The following is a 20399-nucleotide window of genomic DNA, read 5'->3' as shown; positions in this document are numbered from 1 at the left end:
TGGGGAACAAAAAGAAGTCGCTGGGGGCTAAGTCCGGGCTATACGGTGGGTGAGTAACAGTTTCAAACCCACATTCAACAATAGCTGCCTTGGCAATATGAGCAGTATGGACGGGGGCGTTATCATGCAGAAGCAGAACACCTTTGGTTAACTTTCCTCGCCTCTTTTCTTTGATTGCATCCTTTAACTGACGTAGAATATTAGCGTAGTACTGTCCTGTGATACTGACACCTTTTTCTTTATAGTCGATTAGTAATACTCCTTCACAATCCCAAAATATCGTGGCCATGACCTTGCCAGCTGAAGGCATGACCTTGAATTTCTTGGGATGAGCTGAATCCTTAATGTGCCACTGCATGGACTCTTGTTTACTCTCTGGGTCATAATGATGAACCCAGGTTTCATCTCCAGTAACTATTCTTTGCAGCACCTCATCAGGATTTTCACCGCACAGGTCAATAAAATCGGAACAACAAGCAACACGCATGTCTTTTTGAAGCCGAGTCAGCATTCGCGGAACCCATCTTGCACTTACTTTTGACATATTAAGATGGTCATGGATAATATCATGTACGGTACCAATAGAGAGATTGGTTACTTGAGCTATAGATTTTACTTTCACTCGACCATCTTCTAATATAAGTTTTTCCACTTTATCTATATTTTCTTGTGAAGTAGCTACTACAGGCCGGCCAGGTCTAGGGTCATCTTCAATACTCTCCCTTCCACGTTTAAACTCGCTTGACCACTTTTGAATGGTAGATAAAGAAGGAGCAGACTCGCGGTAAACACAATCCATTTCCTCTTTTATGGTTTTTTGATTTTTACCCTGTTTTGTCAAGAATTTTATGACGCATCGATGTTCTAATTTTGTTAACATTGTCAATTCGCACATGATGTCCGTGTTTGTTCAGCAATTGCAGAAAAACAAAAGAACATCTCGGTTCGAATTATACTTTTTTTTAATGTCAACGAATAAACCTTAGCGGCCAGTAACGAAAGAAATTTTAGAAGAGGTTGTAAGATATCAATACCGAGAATATTTTGAACGCCCCTCGTATTAAAATAATGTTACAGTAGATGCTCGAATTGTTTTCCCCCGGCTCGTATGCACGCTTGGCACCGTCTTATAAAATTTCTCGTTAATTTCCTTAAATTAATTTCGGATATGCTTCGTGCTGCCTCGAAGACACGCTGCCGTAGTTCCTCTTGGAACCTTATTGGTTTTGAGTCCGCGTTCTCAAAAGGTCAGGAGAATGAGACAACATAACATCCACTTGCTCTATCTCGCTCTTTTTATCTCGACTTTGTCGCACGGTCGACTGCTACCTGGGAATATCCCAGGGCTTATCACTACGAAAAACAAAAGGAGTGGGGATAAGCCACGCTTGCACAACTTTGTCATCCTTATCTCTAGTAAGCATTCAGGAATGCTAAACCTAGTTCGTTACCTTGCGTTTCGTGCAACACCTGTGTTGTCTTTGCACCTCTGTTTCTGTGTTCCTAAACAAATCGACTTGGCATTCAACTGGACTCTGATTTCTTTTTGACTTGGACTGTTTGTGGAACTGAAACGACGACTCTGCCCTCTTCTTGGACACTGATAATTGTTTTGTGGAACTACTCCACTACAATGGCAAATCGCAACAATTACACCCATCGTGAGTACAGTGACATGCACATGATTTATGGAGAAACTAGGCGTGTATCTAATCGAGGGAATGTCACTTACAACTCAAGATTAGCTGCAAGACTATACAATGAAAGATATGCAGATCGTAATGCCACGAATCACGAAGTTATTTTGCGAATTGTTAATGCATAACGCAATGGCAGAATGCCAGGACGAGCTAACGCTGAAGGAAGACCCCGGACTATTGACGACAACGTGGTTTTAAATATGGTACGGAGAGAGCCAGAAATTTCAGTACGAATGATTGAACGCCGCACTGGCGTACCTAAGTCCTCAGCACAGAGAATTTTAAAACGTAACAAATATCATCCGTACCATATCCAACGCGTGCAAACACTTCTTCCGACGGATTACGCATCTCGAGTTGCATTTTGCCGACAAATGCTGCAAAAAATTAGAGAAAATGAAAACTTTTTTAATGAAGTTTTGTGGAGCGACGAATCTACGTGTAGAAGAGATGGGTATCTCAATCTCCACAACATTCATAGCTGGCAACTTGAAAACCCACACGAGGAAAAAGAAGACCGGTCCCAACACCAATTTAAAATTAATTTGTGGACGGGAATATTCAATGGCCAAATAATAGGACCGGTCGAGTTGCCAGCCATTTTGAATGGGAGAAATTACTTGCAGTTCTTGCAAGACGGTTTGCTAGACTTAATTGAAGACGCACCGCTCGCACTCAGACGGAGGATGTGGTTCCAGCAAGATGGCTGCCCAGCACACTACGCTCGCGACGTCCGCGACCACCTCACACGGACATTCCCAAGAAGATGGATCGGCCGATTGGGACCAGTGGCATGGCCGCCGCGTTCCCCGGACCTGAACCCATTGGATTTTTTTTATTGGGGATGCTTAAAAGATAAAGTTTACTCAAAACCAATAAGGTCCCAAGAGGAACTACGGCGGCGTGTCTTCGAGGCAGCACGAAGCATATCCGAAATTAATTTAAGGAAATTAACGAGAAATTTTATAAGACGGTGCCAAGCGTGCATACGAGCCCGGGGAAAACAATTCGAGCATCTACTGTAACATTATTTTAATAAATCAAATAAACTTCAACCTGAATTTTATTTTCTTTGAACCTTTATCAACTCAATGATACCCCTAAAAAGGGAGATAAGCATTTTCCATCTCTTTCTTTTAGGCATTCGGCAAATACTAAATGGGCGATTTTTTATTTCTGTATCCAGAATGAGATATCTTAACATTAAATCGTTATTTTTACTAAGTAGCAACGGATTGCAGATTTCCTAGTTTTAACCTAATTTTTATGAGGCATTCGAAAGATGATCATAATTCTTATTTTATTACGGAAAGGTACATGTATGATACCATTTTTGAATCTGCATAACATGCTTAATAGCTTGACGTTATTTGCTCATTACTTTTCTAGTATTTTTTTTTCACGACAGGTGGTCAAAGTCGAAATTAATGTTTCGCTGTGAATTTCATTCAAGATTAAACCGGTATTTTTTTTTGCATTTTACAATGTTTATCGATAAAATACCTCTTCTGTTATCTTAATCAACTATTCATGATGCCGTACACATAAAAAAAACTAACTTCGAGACCTTTCCGAGTGCACACTGGCACTAACAATGTTAAAAACGGTCAAAATTCATGAAAAACCTTAATTTGGCAATAACTTGAAAACCGTGCCACTTTTACTGGGGTCATGTTAAGTTGGTTTGGGTCCTCTTGGCCTGGTCTACCTCCAGTGTCACTGTGTCGTGTCACTTATGGGACACCCTGTATATGGTGTATTTTTTATTTTATTTTATATAAAATACCTAAACACGCAAGCGTTCTGGGGACGATGTCCCAGGCAACTTTAGGTTTTTTAATATTTATCTTGTAATACCTCTGTATATTTAATTATGTAAATAAAAAAACACCTAATTTATGTAATGGAGATTTGAAGAATATCCTCCAGCACATTGATTTTATTTTAATTTTGCCTCAATTGCTATTCATATTTTTTGGCAACCGTAAAATCAAACCAACAGCACTACGATTTTTCCAAAACTGCTGGTTGACCCCCTGCACCTTAAGAATAAAGTCAGAGAAACAAAAGTTACCTTATGTGGTGGGTGGTAATGTTGGGCTCCGGTTTTGGCGAGCTGTGCCACGATGGCTGCTAGCCGGCCGTCCGGGTCAAGCATTTCTTCCCCCCACCCTTCCACGTGCTCCCCCACTGATACTTGTCTGCGGAAAAATTTAATGCAACTTTATTATCCATTTTAGGTCTCAGATCGGATCTCAGAAAAATATAAAAACACTTCCAAAACAATACAATATACGTATAAACATATTATTATATAACCTAACCTAGGGTGCCGCCAGCAGGGGGCAGGTTCCACAACTTTATTATATTATTATGAACATTACCTTTTTCAAAACTCAAACAAAATTAAATAGATGTCATATATTATACTAATGAAAAAGTGACCGATCCCTTCCAGTGGGGGGGGCCAGATATGATTTAGATAAGGTTTTTTTTACAATATAAGGATCTGTGGCAATATGTTTCATACTTCACTTGTGAGTAACATTGATCAGTCATTTTTTCGAAAAATTAATTCCCAGCAAGCTGGAAATCATTTTAATACCTTCATTTGATCCTAAATGCGTGTAATATGTATTTTCAAGTGTCACTTTTCTTTCTTACTGTATAACTTTGATCATATAAATTTAACTATACCGGCACAATTGCTGACTGAAGTTCTGTGGCATGACTGTCACAACTCTGCTGCCTTCATCCTCTTGTATGTTCAGTGCCAGTGTGTTTGCATCCACATGAACGGACTAGAAGAAACGTGACAATAATTAACATTTTATTTAAGCTGTTACATCAATAAATTGCAGAGCACTACACTCAATACATGTATTTTACATTTCACATTTTTACTTCATAAATACTTCAGTCTAGCGAAGTTTCAGCCACTGACTAACATTATCTTTACAAAATGCATTCATTTTAAGAACAGAACAAAAGAATTGTATTGGGAAACCAAACCCTTATTTATCAGTTGCTTCTAATACTATATTAAACGATCAAAATATAATAATAGAAAAGCTTAGTTACATCAATAAATTAAATGTAGCTCACAAACAACACTGAGCAGAATACAAAATACCTCAATATCATTAGCATTTCACTAAATTTAAAATATACAAATGACATTTCTAACCATCTGGTTTCATGAGTTATAGATGAATATTGAAATGGATAGCTGAATTCCAAACACAAGATAAAATAAGAGTGAAATCATGTACGGTACAGATCTAAAACCGAGATGGTTTTTGTCGTGTCAACAAGCATGAAAACAAACTCACTTCACTGGGCTGGTGGGTGATGTAGTGCGTCACCGCCTCGTCCATTTTGTCTTCCAAGAGATGAGGATTAACGTTCCTCATCGTGAAAATCTTGGAATACTAATACAAAACTGAAAATTCCATTTTTACGACTCTCGCTTAACTCTTCACCTCTTCACTCGGTTTGGTTAAAGTTGACAGCTGCTAATAATTCAAGGTCACAAATCAAAAGTCAATCACAGTACACTTTTATTTAAATTTGTTACTATAATATTTACAAGAAACTAAGCATTTTAAGAAACACTGCAAACTAAGTAACTTTATATTTTTATGAAGACGCTATTCCATCTAAGTACTTTTTTGTTTCGTTGTAATAAATCTTAAATAAATATTTGACTAATTTAATGGTAATAATGTTGCGACTAGGAAAAAATATGTAAAAAAGAAATCTGAAAATTATTTACATTCGCGGCTCGTGGCTCGGCTCGCGGCTCATCTCGTGTTCGCTTCGAGCTCGTAAGCTCGTCGAGCTAATGATTATACTCTCGCCTCGGTGGCTCGGTTCGTGGCTCGTCTCGTGTCTCGGCCATAGCTCGTAAGCTCGTCGAGCTAATCGATTTTAACCACAAACGGCACGGTATAAGGTTTGTAACATAATGACAGCCGAACGCGAATGTAAACAGCAAGCGCGCGTCCCGCGCGAGCCCCTTTAGCCCCCTCCAGACTATGCGCGTGAATCGCGGGCGAGTGTGGAGGAGGCTTTTGACTCGTGCCCAAAAAACCGCTCCTCCACGCGAGCCGAGCCGCGAGACGAGCCATGAGCCCACCGCTTAAGGCGTATCCAGACTAGTAAATTTTTCGCCAATCTGATTAAATTGCCCGATCGAATCAGGACGTGATGCAATCGCCAATTTGGCTCGCCGAATTCAACCGCCGATAATGACCGATATTACCGATAAAATGAGGCGCGGACGCAAAATAATGCCAATTTGTGACGACAATATTTTCGTTCTGGGGCATTTTTTCAATTTATAGGGCTCTGATATCACCATTAATCTAAAATTGGTGATTAAATTAGAGATTGACGCCAATTTCATTTCTGATCAAATCGGTCGATTTGATTATCCCATCTGGTTACAGGTTTACACCCGCGGCTCGGCTCGTGGCTCGCACGCGAATGTAAACGCGCGTGACATATCGATGTTTTTTTTTTAATAAACGCCAGTCCAAACGGGAACAATCAGGGTGGTTTCGACGTAAAGGCCAATTTGGCTCGTCGAAGAGTCTGGCTAATGAAAGATGAACCTGCAAAAACACGGTAATTTAAAAAAAAATGTAACAGACAACTCTTGTATTACAAGGATTGCACAATCTATTTCACACTCTCACTTACAGCTGCGTCTTTGACGGACGTACGGCGTGCCACCTTCAACCAACTAACGACCGGACTAAGATCACTGTCCGGTACGCCTGTCTGTCTGTGTGTTGCATGAGTCCACCAAGGTCGCGGTAGTCTGCTCCGGATTTTTAAACTTTTACTTTACAAAAAAAATTGTATTTAAATTTCGTTATAGAGATATTGTATGAAGATATACAGGGTGTGTCTGACCATGGGGCTTTAAATCAAGGGCTCGATTCTACTCGCTAAACTGAGATCTTATGGCACCCCCGAAATCCCGAAAACCTTTTTTACTTTTTCATACATTTTGGCTGATCAGATGTCGACGTTTTCTATGGAAAAGCCAAAAATTTTTCCCCGATTTTAGGGTTGGTCCCATAGTAAAAGTAGCTCAGTTTAGCGAGTAAAATCAAGCCCTGGATTTAAAGCCTCATGGTCAGAGACAGACTGTATATTATACTATAGAACAAAATAAAATCCGAGCCGCGAGCCGATCCACGAGACGCGAATGTAAGCGGTGGGCTCGTGGCTTGTCCCGCGGCACGGCTCGCGTTGGCCTGTCTCGCGTAGAGGAGCGATTTTTTGGGCACGAGTTAAAGCGGTTGCGCGGGACGCGCGCTTGCTGTTTACATTTGAGTTCGGCTGTCATTCTGTTACAAACGGGACTCCCTCTGGTCGCATAACAACTTTTGTCATATTTTAAATTGTCATAACACTTTATGCATAAAATTGTAAGTCATAAAAATCTTCAGTCAGAATTATTCCTGAGCATAACTGGGTTTTTGTCATAAATGAGTTGTCTTAATTTTTATAGTCATTAATTTAATTCGCATAAAATTTTAAGTCATATGCTTGATATCCATAATTTTTTTTCGTTCGAAGTATTGCAGTGCATAGTATTATTATAGACATAAAAAGTTAAGTCATATATTTATAGTGGTCATTATGTTTTTTTCATAAAGTTTCAAAAGTTTCAAAATATTTGTAACCAAAACATGAATAATAAATATGTATGGTTGTGAGAAACCTATGAAGCAAATATTACTTTAGTCATAAATGTCATAATCGTAACCACACAAAGACCGTATAAAAGAGGAGATCGAAGGAGAGGAGCCCCCTCCAGTAGGAGAAACGGTTTTATAAAAGAAACTAATCATAATAGGTAGGTTAGGTTCGTTAGGTTTCTTTAGATGCCCGAAGGGCAAACTACGCAGAAATAGGAGCCCCGCGTGAGCGGGGCTCCGTCGAATTAAGTGTTTGGACGGATATTAGGGAAAAGGTTTTTTTCGAGGAGTTGTTGAGAGGCTAAAATTATGTAAACCATTATGGTTGACAATTATTATGCTACAAAACGTTATACGTAGAAACATTATAAGTATCGATAACTATGCTTTTAGCTGGTATGACATTTGATTCATTATAATCAAAACCTATATGCACAAAAAATATATGACAACTGCTGAGTATGTCATCAAATATTATGGCTAAAAATGTATGACACATAATAATATGACTTTTAATTTGTATGCGCAATGATGATTATGACACAAGTTGTTATGCGCATCAAAGATATGACCTAAACTTGTATGCAACCCAATATGGACCCGTTACAAACCTTATACCGTGCAGTTTGTGTTTAAAATCGATTAACTCGACGAGCTTACGAGCTGTGGCCGAGACACAAGATGAGCCATGAGGTGAGTGTAATCATTAGCTCGACGAGCTTACGAGCTCGAGGTGAACACGAGACGAGCCCCGATCCGAGCCGCGAATGTAAATAAGCTCCAAGATAACGCCGACTACGAAACGCATTGACAATTATATTGACATTGAGTTGAACGTCAAACGTCAAAGTCATCACGTCAAACATACGTCAAACCAAAATCAAGTTGAACTTCAGCTGAGTGTTATTACGTAGACGCAAATAAATTAAATACTAAAAACATGTTTCGTAATTCGATAAAATCATGTTTGATCAGCCGAAATCCAGAAGTATAACCGATTTTTACTATCCTAGTTGTTTCTGCGGAGTGTCGCAGATTATGTGACGAAACATGACCTTGTTTTTACAATGATTTTGTTTACACAGTTTCAGAGATGCAAGCACACGGCGAAGCTGGAGGCTATACGAGAGAAACTCCGCGAGGGACCCGGGCTATCGGATTTCATAGCGGAGGACAGACCCAAAGACTGGGAAGAGTATGAAGGGAAACTGAAACGGGAGAAGGGAGAACAGGAACGTTTGAGGCTTCCACCGTGGTTGAAGACCTCTATACCAACAGGTATTTAGGAATTACATTTGTCAAGTATATAGCTTTCCTAAGTAAAATATGCTTCTGACAGTTATAATATGTTTTACATGTTAGAGTGATATGCTGTTGTCCTATGGAACCCCAGAGATGCAAAGGGGCCTTCACAAGCTCGCGCCACGCCTTCCTATTTTCAGCGACCCTTCTGGCCTCGCTCCAGCTCAACCCGACCGCTCATAGCTCATTTGTGACGGACTGCTGCCAAGAGTGTAGGTGTACGGGGCACCCGAGGCCACGGCTTCCGTCTGGCGGTTTCCAACCGAAAGTGTTGGTTGCGTTATTTGTTTCCCCTCTTTGAATAGTATGTCCTATCCTTCTCCATCTCCACCTGTCACCATACCTGTCGCATTCTAACAAGTATGTAAGTGTGAAACCGCCGCTTTTTTTATTTTGATAAGATTGCAATGTAACTTACATTATTAGTCGAGTGATCTGGTCTCAATTGAAATTTTTAGCACTGCATATTTGCTCGTTTTTCTATCCTGTCCTATATGCCTAGGAAAACATTGTGAGGAAACTGGTCTAATCCCAATAAGGTCTAGTTTACTCTGGGTTGGAAGGTCAGATGGCAGTCGCTTTCGTAAAAACTAAAGCCTATACCAATTTTTGGGATAAGTTGCCAAGTGGACCCCAGGCTCCCATGAGCCGTAGCCAAAATGCTGGGACAACACGAGTAAGATGATGATGAAAATAGTTTTTTTTACAGCTAATTACATCCACTGCATACGTACCAATCTGCGTGTATTTTGGTACATATAAATTTTGTCTATCCTTAATGACTATCATTAGTGATAAAAATCTGGAAGAATCCTATCATTTATATCTTATGATGCTAGTATGTATTCAAAGCAAATAATCAATTGTTTCTGTACACCATTATTACAGGGTCAAAGTTCAACGAGGTAAAGGAGCAACTACGCAGCCTGAAGCTTAGTACAGTGTGCGAGGAGGCCCGCTGTCCAAACATCGGGGAATGTTGGAGCGGGGGCAAGCAGGGCATGTCTACTGCTACAATTATGGTAATTTTTGCACTAAAAATCAACAAAAACCAAAATAACACTCAATTAATGAAACATATTTAAAAAAAATACGGTAAAAAAGGGGAGCTGGGTCGCCACTAAAAGGTACCGAGAGTCCCCAGAAGGCTGGTAGCATTACCAAGCTGTATAGCGACACCAATTTGCTGGGCAAGGGAGGAACTTTCACTCAGTTTACATAGATTATTTTATTTTACAAAATTCAAGACATGTAATTATTAAACATATATTATGTGTTTCAAGAATCTCCTAACCTAGTTTGTAACTACAACTACAGGTTTATTACCCTGTTTACGAATACTAACCCTACATATGCTTCTGGGTTCGAATCCCGGTGAGGGCTAGTACACTCCAAACACAAGTCTTATTGAGTTTACTATGGGAATGGGTTATTGATATTGATATTAATATTTATTCAGGAATAATTTTACATCATTACAGCTAGCGCCAATGCGCAGGAAAATTAAATATGTTAGAGTAAAGATATAGTAATAAAATTATATGATGAATATGACAATAATTAACCTATAGGTTATGTGAGACACTCATAATAATCTCAAATTTGTATGCCCATCGGCGAAAGATAGCGTTCTCACATACTTTTTGTACCAACACTGTTACCTATGTTTAAGGGGCCCACTGATTAACACTTTCGCAACCAGGCAAAATTTCAAACAATACCCCAGAAACCGACAGTACTCGCTAGTCGGGCAACGACGTGCAACTCAATGCCGCACGCCGCGAACCCGCTAGTCGGGCAAGCGGCGGACGCTCAGGGCTGTGTCAAGTAACTTTCGTATAAGTACGTGGATAAAATTAAATCTGCTGTCTCATCTGTTTAGGCTCCCCGTTTTATCAATTATCACAATGCATTCAGTGGGGCAGTAGGAAATGAATAAAATCACACAAAGCCAAATCATCAACATTTATTAACCCATTCATGGCCACGAACCGCTGAGCGTACACAATACGCCGGGCCACCATACAAACCGTTTTTAGCTAAAACGTATGACTCAGCTTATGGGTCTCGAGCCTGGCGCGCACGGTAAATAAATCGCCGCTTATGAAGCCGGCCAGTTGAACAGCATTATGCAACATTTTTACTAACCACCGTTTTTCTGTGCCTATCAAAAAAAACTAATTACTTATTGCAGTTTGGTTAGGCGGGTTCAAATTCCGGTAATCCATAGCCATGGTCACAAAATACGAAATCACAACAGCACAGGAGGAGTATAAAGTCGCCCACGAATAAATCGTGACTAAATAATATTTATTTCCCATGTTACTCCAAAATACATCTCTAATAGGGGGGATGGGATGAATCACTTCTTGAACTCTTGTGACAAATACGTCAAATACCACATGAAAAATAATACCGCCGCCGCCGCTCGGATGCATTCCTTGTTTATTGTCCAAGTGTGTCCGATAAGCTTACACCTGGTCGGTCATTTATCTTTGTTTTGGTAAACGCCATTATATTAGTAACAATAGAGAACTTAAAATGTATTATAGTACTTACTTTCTAATCTGCCGTAGAAACCACGACGTTTTAAAGAACTTGTAAATATTTGTCACAAACTATTTGTAATACAATACATATTAGTTAGTGATGACTGTTTCAACCGCCTTGTTTTATATTGAAACGAAAAAAAAATTAACCTTAACATCATTGTTAGTAGGTAATTGCCTAAGATACAATACAACGATCACCAAATATTATGACATAAAAGTACAGTGGGAGAAAATCCTAGTTGCCTTACCCCTCATACAAAACAAAATATTATTATACTACGGTTTGGTTCCTACAAAATGTGGCTTACCATCATCCAAACAGTAATCGGTTGTAAAATGGTACAATATCAAATAGCTTCAACATGAAATAAGCTTTAAAACAAGCCAATAAAGTTTATTTTAGCCTGCTACGGAAACATTAGTAGTTTTTACAAGTAGCGCCAGGCCACGGTGACCCATACCTTGAGCCATGTCAATAACTTCTGAAATATATATATTTTTTGTATTTTTTAAATATGGATTTTTCTGTTTGCTTGCATCGCATATGTATCTAGAATTTCAGTATATTTACTATATTGCACTGATAGTAAACCAAACTTCAATATTCTAGACCCTGTTTTCATTAAAAAATATGTGTTTATAATTTTTTAACCTAATATACCTTGTAGAAATGGTTGTTAGCGTATATGATATGGCGTTATTACATCAAATTACGTTTCGTTTAAGTTTAAATCAGAATTTATTCAAGACTCACATGTGAGTCACTGGCCCTGCGGAACTGTTTGAGCATGACCCATACGCTGAGTCGCTGGCCCTGAATGGGTTAATATTGCACATCACAAACCATTACGGAATGGCTCCGATTGCAATTTTACACCGAGACCGGGTTGAAAAAAAAACCCGGGTCGCAAACTTCAAATAGATAAGGGATGGTAAACAACATCTCCAGGGTTAAGTGTATGATCACAGTAACTACATTCTTTTGTCAAAGAAATTGCGACTTTATTGTATGTGTACGAACGTACTAATTATCGTAACTATTCAAAGCTACTTGTTACGTTTTGCTTCCACGCAGTTGCAGTGCAGTGCTGTTTTATGATGACTGACCTATTGTCTTTTTCTGAGAACTGCCGCTTAGAAGTTAGAATGTTGTTAGGTACTTAGTTGAATTTCTTGGTTTATTTTTCTCCGAATTTTGTTTCACAAAAATCATCCTATGAGTACTCATGAAATAGATGTATACCTATACTTACTAAATATTCGTAAACACAAATTAGGTTGTACGATTTACGAAAATTCTAACTCCTATTGATACATACCCGTGTATGCAATTTCACGTAAACAACTAATAAGAATTTTTATTTTGTAATCGCATTAGGTAAAGTAAATAAAAATACAAAGTGAAATAATAAAATATAATAATCAACTGTACCAACTTTTCGACCACATAATAATCAGAAGACTTACAATTTTTTCTGTTAGTGGCAGTGGCAGCCCTGAGGTAGTGAAGATGCAATGCTTGCCCGCCTGTCGGGCACTTCGGCGTCGCGTGTAGGTTTATAGCTCTTGCCCGACTAGCGGGTATGCCGGCATCTGAGTAAAGTTTACGAGTGCCCGAGAGTCGGGTACGCGGTGTCGAATGTGTTAACAGTCCGCCGGACGATATCGGCCTGTCAGTTAGAACAAAATTTTGACAGTTCCGAACAACTGACAGGCCGATACCGTCCGGCGGACTGTTAATCATTTGACTTTGATTTGAATAATTATTCATTTTATTTCACAGCTCATGGGTGACACTTGCACGCGAGGCTGCATGTTCTGCTCCGTGAAAACGTCGCGCGCGCCGCCGCCGCTGGACCCGCTGGAGCCGCGCCACACGGCCGCCGCCGTCGCACAGTGGGGCCTCGGGTACATTGTGCTGACCTCAGTCGATAGAGACGGTAAAATTAATAATCTGGCAAACCAAATTTCCAGGGGCATACAAATTTTTGATGGGGATTGGCGCCTACATATTATCGCGTTTTTCTACTGACAAAAATGATTTGCCGGACTTTATCCTCATATAGGGAACGTGCATAAACTGTAGGGGGTAGCAACTTCAACGAATCTCATTTAGGTACTTTCTTGGTTTCACAGATTTGCCGGATGGAGGATCAGCTCACTTCGCAGAAACAGTTAGAGAAATAAAAAGACAGTGAGTACATTGTTCCATATTATAGGGTTTTTACACTTGTATCTTTTTACCATAAAACTTATGCGAAGTACCGTCATAGATAAAAAAATACATAAAGTGCTCACTCCATACATCAGTTTTAGTACCGAAACGACTATTATTTTCGTAGTCGACATCGAGTAGCGGAATTATCAGTACTGCTACTTGACAATAGATGTTGCAACGACCGAAAAGTCTAATGCTCAACAATTTTCAGCTAATATTATAACCAGATTTTCTACTCCTGCTTTTAATATTAGTTGTAAATTGATGTTCAATACAATTTTCGGGAGTCGCGACACTAGAGAATTCTAGTATCAAGTAGCGGTACTGATAATTCCGCTACCTGATGCTAAATGTCGACTGTGAAAATAATAGTCGTTTTGGCACTAAAACTGATGTAAGGAGCGAGCACTCTATTCTTACTATATTTCTCTATGGTACCGTAAAATGTTGCCCTCTTTGCTCCAAAATTCACAAATGAATTATAATTTTAAAATTACATATTTATATTATAGTACGTATGTTGATATATATGCCGATTTATTGACTATCAGCGCTATCATGTTGTAGCACTTAAATGAGGTTGTGATATAGTTTTCATAATTAGAAAATATTGGAGCGCAAAGCACAATTACCCAGCGGGAAGTAAAGTAGGCATTTAACGGTAAGAGTTCAGTTCAGAATTTCAGAGAATGTTTCCGTGTTTTTGACATGGGCGATGGAAAAAAACGAGCTTTAGTCACTCGCGCGACATGTTTCGGAGAGCCTAGGTCTCGGCAGTGGGGAGACACTCCTGACTTCGGGCAAACTCGGCTCCGTTCGGCTCAGCATTGCGCCGAGCAATTATTAGGGTTGACATAACTTGACGTCCCTTTGCGTGCACGACCACAGATAAGATAATTACTTGAATTTTGACAACACTAAATAGTCGAAAGGGATAGTGCCATAAGTTAGAAAGGGATATCATGATTCGACCCTGAATCGCTGTCAAACTTCGGTTTTGTAGGAAGTGTCCTTTCTGTACGGTAGTACTATTACTTATTCTGTGGTCTCGGTAAGCGTACACAGCGCGCGGTCATCGTGACCGCTACCCGTGCATCGTTTATGCTTTCAAATGGATATCTATCCCCTTATTCATAAACGCGCTCCAAGCCTCAATTAGTTAATAATCGTTGGCCTTTATCTGTCATTTCCACTTATGTATTTGTAAGAAAGGGATAAAACATAATTTAACTAAATCAGGACCGTGAAGTTTTATGAATACGGGGGTTAGCCAACAATGCATGAGTATAGCAATCACGATTGCCGCGCGCAACGTACGCGTGCCGAGACCTAGGCTCTCCGAAACTAAGCTAATAGTATTATCCAAATGTTAAAGAAATACCGCTCTAATCTCTGTATCATTAGGTATTTATATAAAAGTAAACAAATAATTTGTACATTTTCGGATAGTTATAACATTTATTGGTTAACCAACCAAATACAAAACCGCCTGGATCTGTCACTGAACAACCTGACTTTAACCTACATTATTTGATCGTATAATGTTTACATCTACCGTCATCTGGCTGAAGGAGCTAGTTGAGAGTAGATTTTGTTTACTTTTATTTAATTATGTAAACTGACTATAGTTTAATTATTTTAACAGGAACAAGGAGATACTAGTAGAATGCCTAGTGCCCGATTTCAGAGGGAATCGCGACTGCATCGACACCATAGCCAACTGTGGTCTGGACGTGTTCGCGCACAACATTGAGACCGTGGAGCGACTGACGCCTTTCGTCCGGGACCGGAGGGCAGGGTGAGTTCTGTTACTTTTTAGGGTTCCGTACCCAAAGGGTAAAAACGTGACCCTAAGATCTCCTGGTTCCCCCGGGAAAATCATTAATGTAGCTTTTGACCCACCTAAAGTTGCCTAAAGATAAAAATTATAATGCATTTTATACAGGTACCGGCAAACGCTGAAAGTGCTAGAAACTGCCAAGGAAATGAACCCCGATCTTGTCACTAAGACGTCTATCATGCTGGGTCTGGGCGAGACAGATGAGCAAGTCGAGCAGACCATGAAAGGTAAAGTGGTCATCCACTCATTTTTACAAGCAGATACGTAGTCAGCAGCAGAAGTTGCTAAACGGGCGAGGTGTTCAAAATTACCTTGACGCGCTCTTATTCTTTTAACAATAAAGTTGCGTCAAGATCATTTTGAACACCTCGCCCGCTTAACAACTATTGCTGTTGAGAAATTCATTGTCTCGAGCGAGGCCCGAACTCGCGTCTCTAGATCACTAGCCCATCGCCCTGCCGACTGAGCTACCGAGACCCGAGAACAGCGAAGTAGAAATATCTACCATATGCGCCTTATGGAGGCGCCTAGCGGCATCTACCGTAAGAGTGTTATACTCCTGACTTTTGAACTGTTTCGTACTTTATTCTAAATTTAACTTAAAATGTTAATATTTTTCCTTTTTTATTGTGGGACGTACCACATTACAATCTAGCGGATGGTCATCTAGCGAAATTCATAACGCATTGGACCGGAAATCCAAAGATGTGGGTTCGAGTCCCACGTTGGCCAGAGTCGATCATTGTTGATTTTTTCCTTGTGATTGACATCTGTATATACAATTTATACAATTCTAAATTTTTCTTCCAGACCTGCGCTCCGTAGGCGTAGACTGCCTCACGCTCGGCCAATACATGCAGCCAACGAAGCGCCACCTCAAAGTGTTCGAATACGTGACCCCCGCCAAGTTCCAACACTGGGAACGCAGAGGCAACGAACTAGGGTTCCTGTATACCGCTAGTGGGCCACTCGTTAGATCCTCTTACAGAGCTGGGGAGTTCTTTATCACTAGCCTGTTGAAAGACAAGAAGGCGAAAAGCTTGTGACCTGAATACGATTTAGCTAATCATTTTAATACGTAGGTACTAGTAGCTCGGTGAGCTGTAGACCTCTCTTAGAAAATGTAAAAGTGAAAAATACTTGGTTGAGTCGTTATTACAGTGAACTCCATTTCAGCGCCATTGTAGATGCTATTGGCGCTTAACTCCGCACTTTGAAAATTTTCCAAAATCTGGATCGACAAAAAAAATATTTTTAATCTGGTCATAAAGTTTCACGAGAATCAGTTAAGAATTGTGACTTGTAGAGGAGAACATCGGGACATACGAAAGCAAAATGCCCGAGTCAAAACGGAGACCTTCGCTAACGCTACAGTCAATGATCATTTCATAATTTAATACTGAAGTAGGCCCCAATCGGATCCATTGTGAATGTTGTTCATCAGTTTTTAATGTTTTATTTCCAATTAACTAGAGATAATATTAGGAAAAGTTTATTTTCAATTGCTTTGTTTAATGTTCATACTAAGAGCGGTATTGTAAACACGACCAGAATGCCATGAGCCATGAATTTAAAAATAACTTTATTCATAATAAGTTATAGAATTCATACCAGTAGGATGAGTTTGAGATTAATATGAAGTTCCTTCTACCATTTTGTAGTTACAAACTTCGTTCAAAAATTATTCAACATGGATATTGAATAATTGGGTGGATTAATTTGACAAGGAACTAAAAGAAATACTCCGTCATTTCACTTTTAGGAAATAATGACGACAAATATACTTTAGGTTAGGTATAACTGTTTGTAGCAAGGAGTAAGTACCTAGATAACACATGTCTACGGAGTTTTCGCTAATTATGTTACAAAATTTAGTTGGTTATATACAACGACGGAATATATATAGACATCGCTCTCAATAGAAAATTGCCTTCCAAAAATGACCCCAGCCACACTGACTCTGACAGCTATTCGTTCTCTATGAATATGTCCCACCTGCTTTTAATTATATGAATTATATCCAATAAACAATTTCCCGCTATTAAAAAAAAGTTGTGATTGGTCAATATAAGTTTTGATTGGCTATAATAACATTCTATGCGTCAAACCTCTTGCGCGGCGTTACAATATTTTGGCGTTGTCAAATCTTGTAAGGATGATACTAACCAGGAGGGAACCAATTCATATAATTATTATTATGACGCGTATTTATTGTTAAGATTACGCATGTTTATACTTTGTGTATATCGGTTCATTCAAAAGTTGAAATATAATATTAATGCGTAGTATGTATTTTGGAACAGTGTCAGTACATACATACAGACTTCTATAAAATGCCAGTGGTCAACGTTTCCCAATTTTATTTAAAACACTTCGATAGGTACCTAGGTATCGTTAAAATGATATACAAAATCGTCACTTCAATTCGTGGCACCAGGTACCTATTGTTGTGTGGTTAGATTACTTGTGACAAACAAGAGGATTCATTATAGTATCAAATTGACACTATATTATTACTAAATATACACGGTGACTAAAAAATAACTGCATTCCCGTTGCCAGGGAGGTTTTGGGATTATTCTGAGCAACTTTTACTGTGAGCAACCAACCACTTAATCGCGAAAAAAAAATTACTTTCCCATAGAAAACGGGCCAGCCAAAATGTATGAAACAGCCAAAAAATTTTTTCGTGATTTCAGGGTTGGTCCCCTAGTAAAAGTTGCTCAGTATAATCCTAAAACCTCCCTGGCAACAGGAAAGCATTTATTTTTAGGCACCCTGCAATGTATATTTACGTTATTGACAGGGTTCTATTATTATTTAAAAAATACTTAATATTTTACATAAAAAGAAATAATCAGAGTTGCTTGTTGCTTTAAAATAAAATAAATAGCCAACTTACTCATAGATATGTTGCATAACGCTATCACCATTCTGCCACCCAGTATCAAAAAGGCATAAGTCATTATGAAACTAGTATAGAGTTACGACATTTGGTTTAGCGTATGAGTCTACAACAGTCTGTTAATTTCAATAATTATTTATTACGTTCAGGAATTACACTTACACAAACCAATTAATCCCATCCTTTTTCTTGTGTTTTATTGTATTGTTGCGGCACCATTTTACCGCACAAGAAGGCATTTTATGAGGCTATCTGAATTAATAATTTTATATGGGCTGACATGTTATAAAACAGAAGGCCGCTGTCGTACTAAAGCTGTCAAATTCCGCCCGACACAGTCGATTCGTTTTCGACACAGTAGCCGTGGGGTCATTTTTGAGCTCAAGTCAGTCTTCTATAGTATTCTAGTTCGTTCGTTATATACAATTGTACCTTGTTACGTTGACATAAAATGCATTGTTGCGCTACCGCTGTGAGATTAGATCTGTGTTCAACTATCCCCAAGGGACACGAATCAAAGATTAGTTGTTAATTGTTTGTAGAATTAAAATTATATTTTGTGTATAAAATTGTTATAAAATAAATGTTTTTGTTTGAATCGCGTGGAACTTTAATATTTATAAAGCAGTTTTAGATTGGACAAATCTAGCTAGATGCATAAAAAAGTTTGCATAAAGACATTTAGATATAAAGATTAGCACTTAGTTAGCAATTATACCTACATACTCATAAGCAAGTCAGACACACAAATGTATTTTTCCGACTTTTTCATACAGCTAGCCAAATTTAGCCATGTCCAAAGCGTCACACAAATCCTGAGTCCTGTCCGATGTTTCCAAACCGATTGAATTTTAAATCGCTTTTAACTGAGCCAACTTCGAAATAACGAAAATCGTACCGCTTCTTTATCGCTCCTGCGTATTCGAGCGACATACGAGCAGATAACAAATTTTCGTTTATCCGATGTTGGCGGTAGTCCCTCTGTTGGTGTTATTCAGATTTTCACCACGTTTTGTACCTGAAATTATTTTCATTTTCCAATAAGAACTTAGGATTCGTTCATACACTGTAGCACTACTATTATTATTAAAAACGGTTCTATTATTGTAAAGGTTTAATTTGCAACCTTATTTACTATCAAAGTCGAATCGCTAGTCCTGCACGTGAATAAACGGCTAGTCCATCCTGGACCTCACCCAAGCAAAACTGAACTCTAAGGCATAGTAATAAGGTGCAGGCCAGATCGTACGTGGGTGGTCGGCCGGCACGCACGAACGCGCACTCGCGGACGAAAAAGCAACCGTTGCTCGCGGAATACTAAAAACGTAACTAATTTAACTGGGTGATGTGTTATAATGTGGACGAGGCACTTGTGCGTAGTCATTAACAAGCTTTTATTAGGTCGACCTGTATGTAACTATTTATGTAATGAAATCTAAGGTAACTAATTTAACCATCTTCCAAGGATCGTAGCGTCATGAAAATTGGCAGCTGTATGTAGTTCTGATGACAATACCATAATTTGGTACTGTCAAACTGATCTGATGATGGAGAAAGGAGGTGGCCATGGGAACTCTGTGATGAAACAACGCAACCTAATTGTGTTAGGGGTTTTTAGAATTGTCTCGATGAGTATTAGTTGTCTGTCGTAAGAAAAGTACAGTCAGCGGTAAAAGCTTGTACCAAAAATGATTTTTTTTACCAATAACTTATTTTAAGGTTTCCTTAGTAATGCCAGTGGGGAGACGTCTACTCCTGACTTCGGGCAAACTCGGCTCCGCTCGGCTCAGCACTGCTACGAGCAATTATTAGGGTTGGCACCTCTTGACGTCCCTTTGTTTGCGTGCACGACCACAGATAAGATAATGGCTTGAATTTTGACAACCCTAAATAGCCGACTAGTGCCATACATTAGAATGGGATAGGGATAGTGCCATACATTAGAAACGGATAGCACGATTCGTCCCTGAATCGCTGTCAAACTTCGGTTTTGTAAGAAGTGTCCTTTCTGTACGGTATTACTATTATTTATTTTGTGGTATAGTCCGGTGGCCGGCTGCATGAAACAAACCTCATCAAAAAATAGAATATACCTACCCTGTAGAGGTACCTGACATTTAGTAGCTTCCAACGCACTTGGTCGGCCTAGGCTTAACCTGGCAGATTTT

At 39.2% G+C, this 20399-nt stretch overlaps 2 protein-coding genes and 1 long non-coding RNA gene across 3 annotated transcripts in view; 1 reads left to right on the top strand and 2 right to left on the bottom strand.

The window, feature by feature from the left end:
• Positions 1-5197, bottom strand: part of LOC134806452 (uncharacterized) — a 31166-nt gene extending 25969 nt beyond the window's left edge. The window contains exons 1-3 of the mRNA XM_063779733.1: positions 5033-5197; positions 4398-4501; positions 3775-3901 (exon numbers count right to left, since the gene is read on the bottom strand). Coding sequence (XP_063635803.1) covers positions 3775-3901; positions 4398-4501; positions 5033-5113 — 312 coding nt within the window. The 5' untranslated portion in view covers positions 5114-5197. The remainder of the gene's footprint in view (positions 1-3774; positions 3902-4397; positions 4502-5032) is intronic.
• LOC134806465 (uncharacterized) overlaps positions 1-20399 on the bottom strand; it is a 320640-nt gene that overhangs the window by 209283 nt on the left and 90958 nt on the right. The window lies entirely within an intron of this gene.
• Positions 8281-17116, top strand: LOC134806420 (lipoyl synthase, mitochondrial). Its single transcript, XM_063779688.1, has 8 exons — positions 8281-8402; positions 8500-8692; positions 9605-9738; positions 13052-13208; positions 13405-13462; positions 15132-15284; positions 15432-15553; positions 16137-17116. The coding sequence occupies exons 1-8, from the start codon at positions 8355-8357 to the stop codon at positions 16370-16372; spliced, it is 1101 nt and encodes a 366-aa protein (XP_063635758.1). The 5' UTR covers positions 8281-8354; the 3' UTR covers positions 16373-17116.

The sequence above is a fragment of the Cydia splendana genome, chromosome 3 (assembly GCF_910591565.1).
Source record: "Cydia splendana chromosome 3, ilCydSple1.2, whole genome shotgun sequence".
NCBI classification, from domain to species: domain Eukaryota; kingdom Metazoa; phylum Arthropoda; class Insecta; order Lepidoptera; family Tortricidae; genus Cydia; species Cydia splendana.
Note: the sequence above shows the minus strand (reverse complement) of the source record. Positions and strands in the feature narration are given on the sequence as shown.

What these genes read in the sequence shown, in the direction of transcription:
- LOC134806420 (XM_063779688.1), top strand. Translation starts at nt 8,355, where the DNA reads ATGTTTCGTAATTCGATAAAATCATGTTTGATCAGCCGAAATCCAGAA. An exon ending in GAAGACCTCTATACCAACAG is followed by an intron (nt 8,693 to 9,604) that starts GTATTTAGGAAT and finishes CCATTATTACAG; the next exon opens with GGTCAAAGTTCAACGAGGTA. An exon ending in TGTCTACTGCTACAATTATG is followed by an intron (nt 9,739 to 13,051) that starts GTAATTTTTGCA and finishes TTTATTTCACAG; the next exon opens with CTCATGGGTGACACTTGCAC.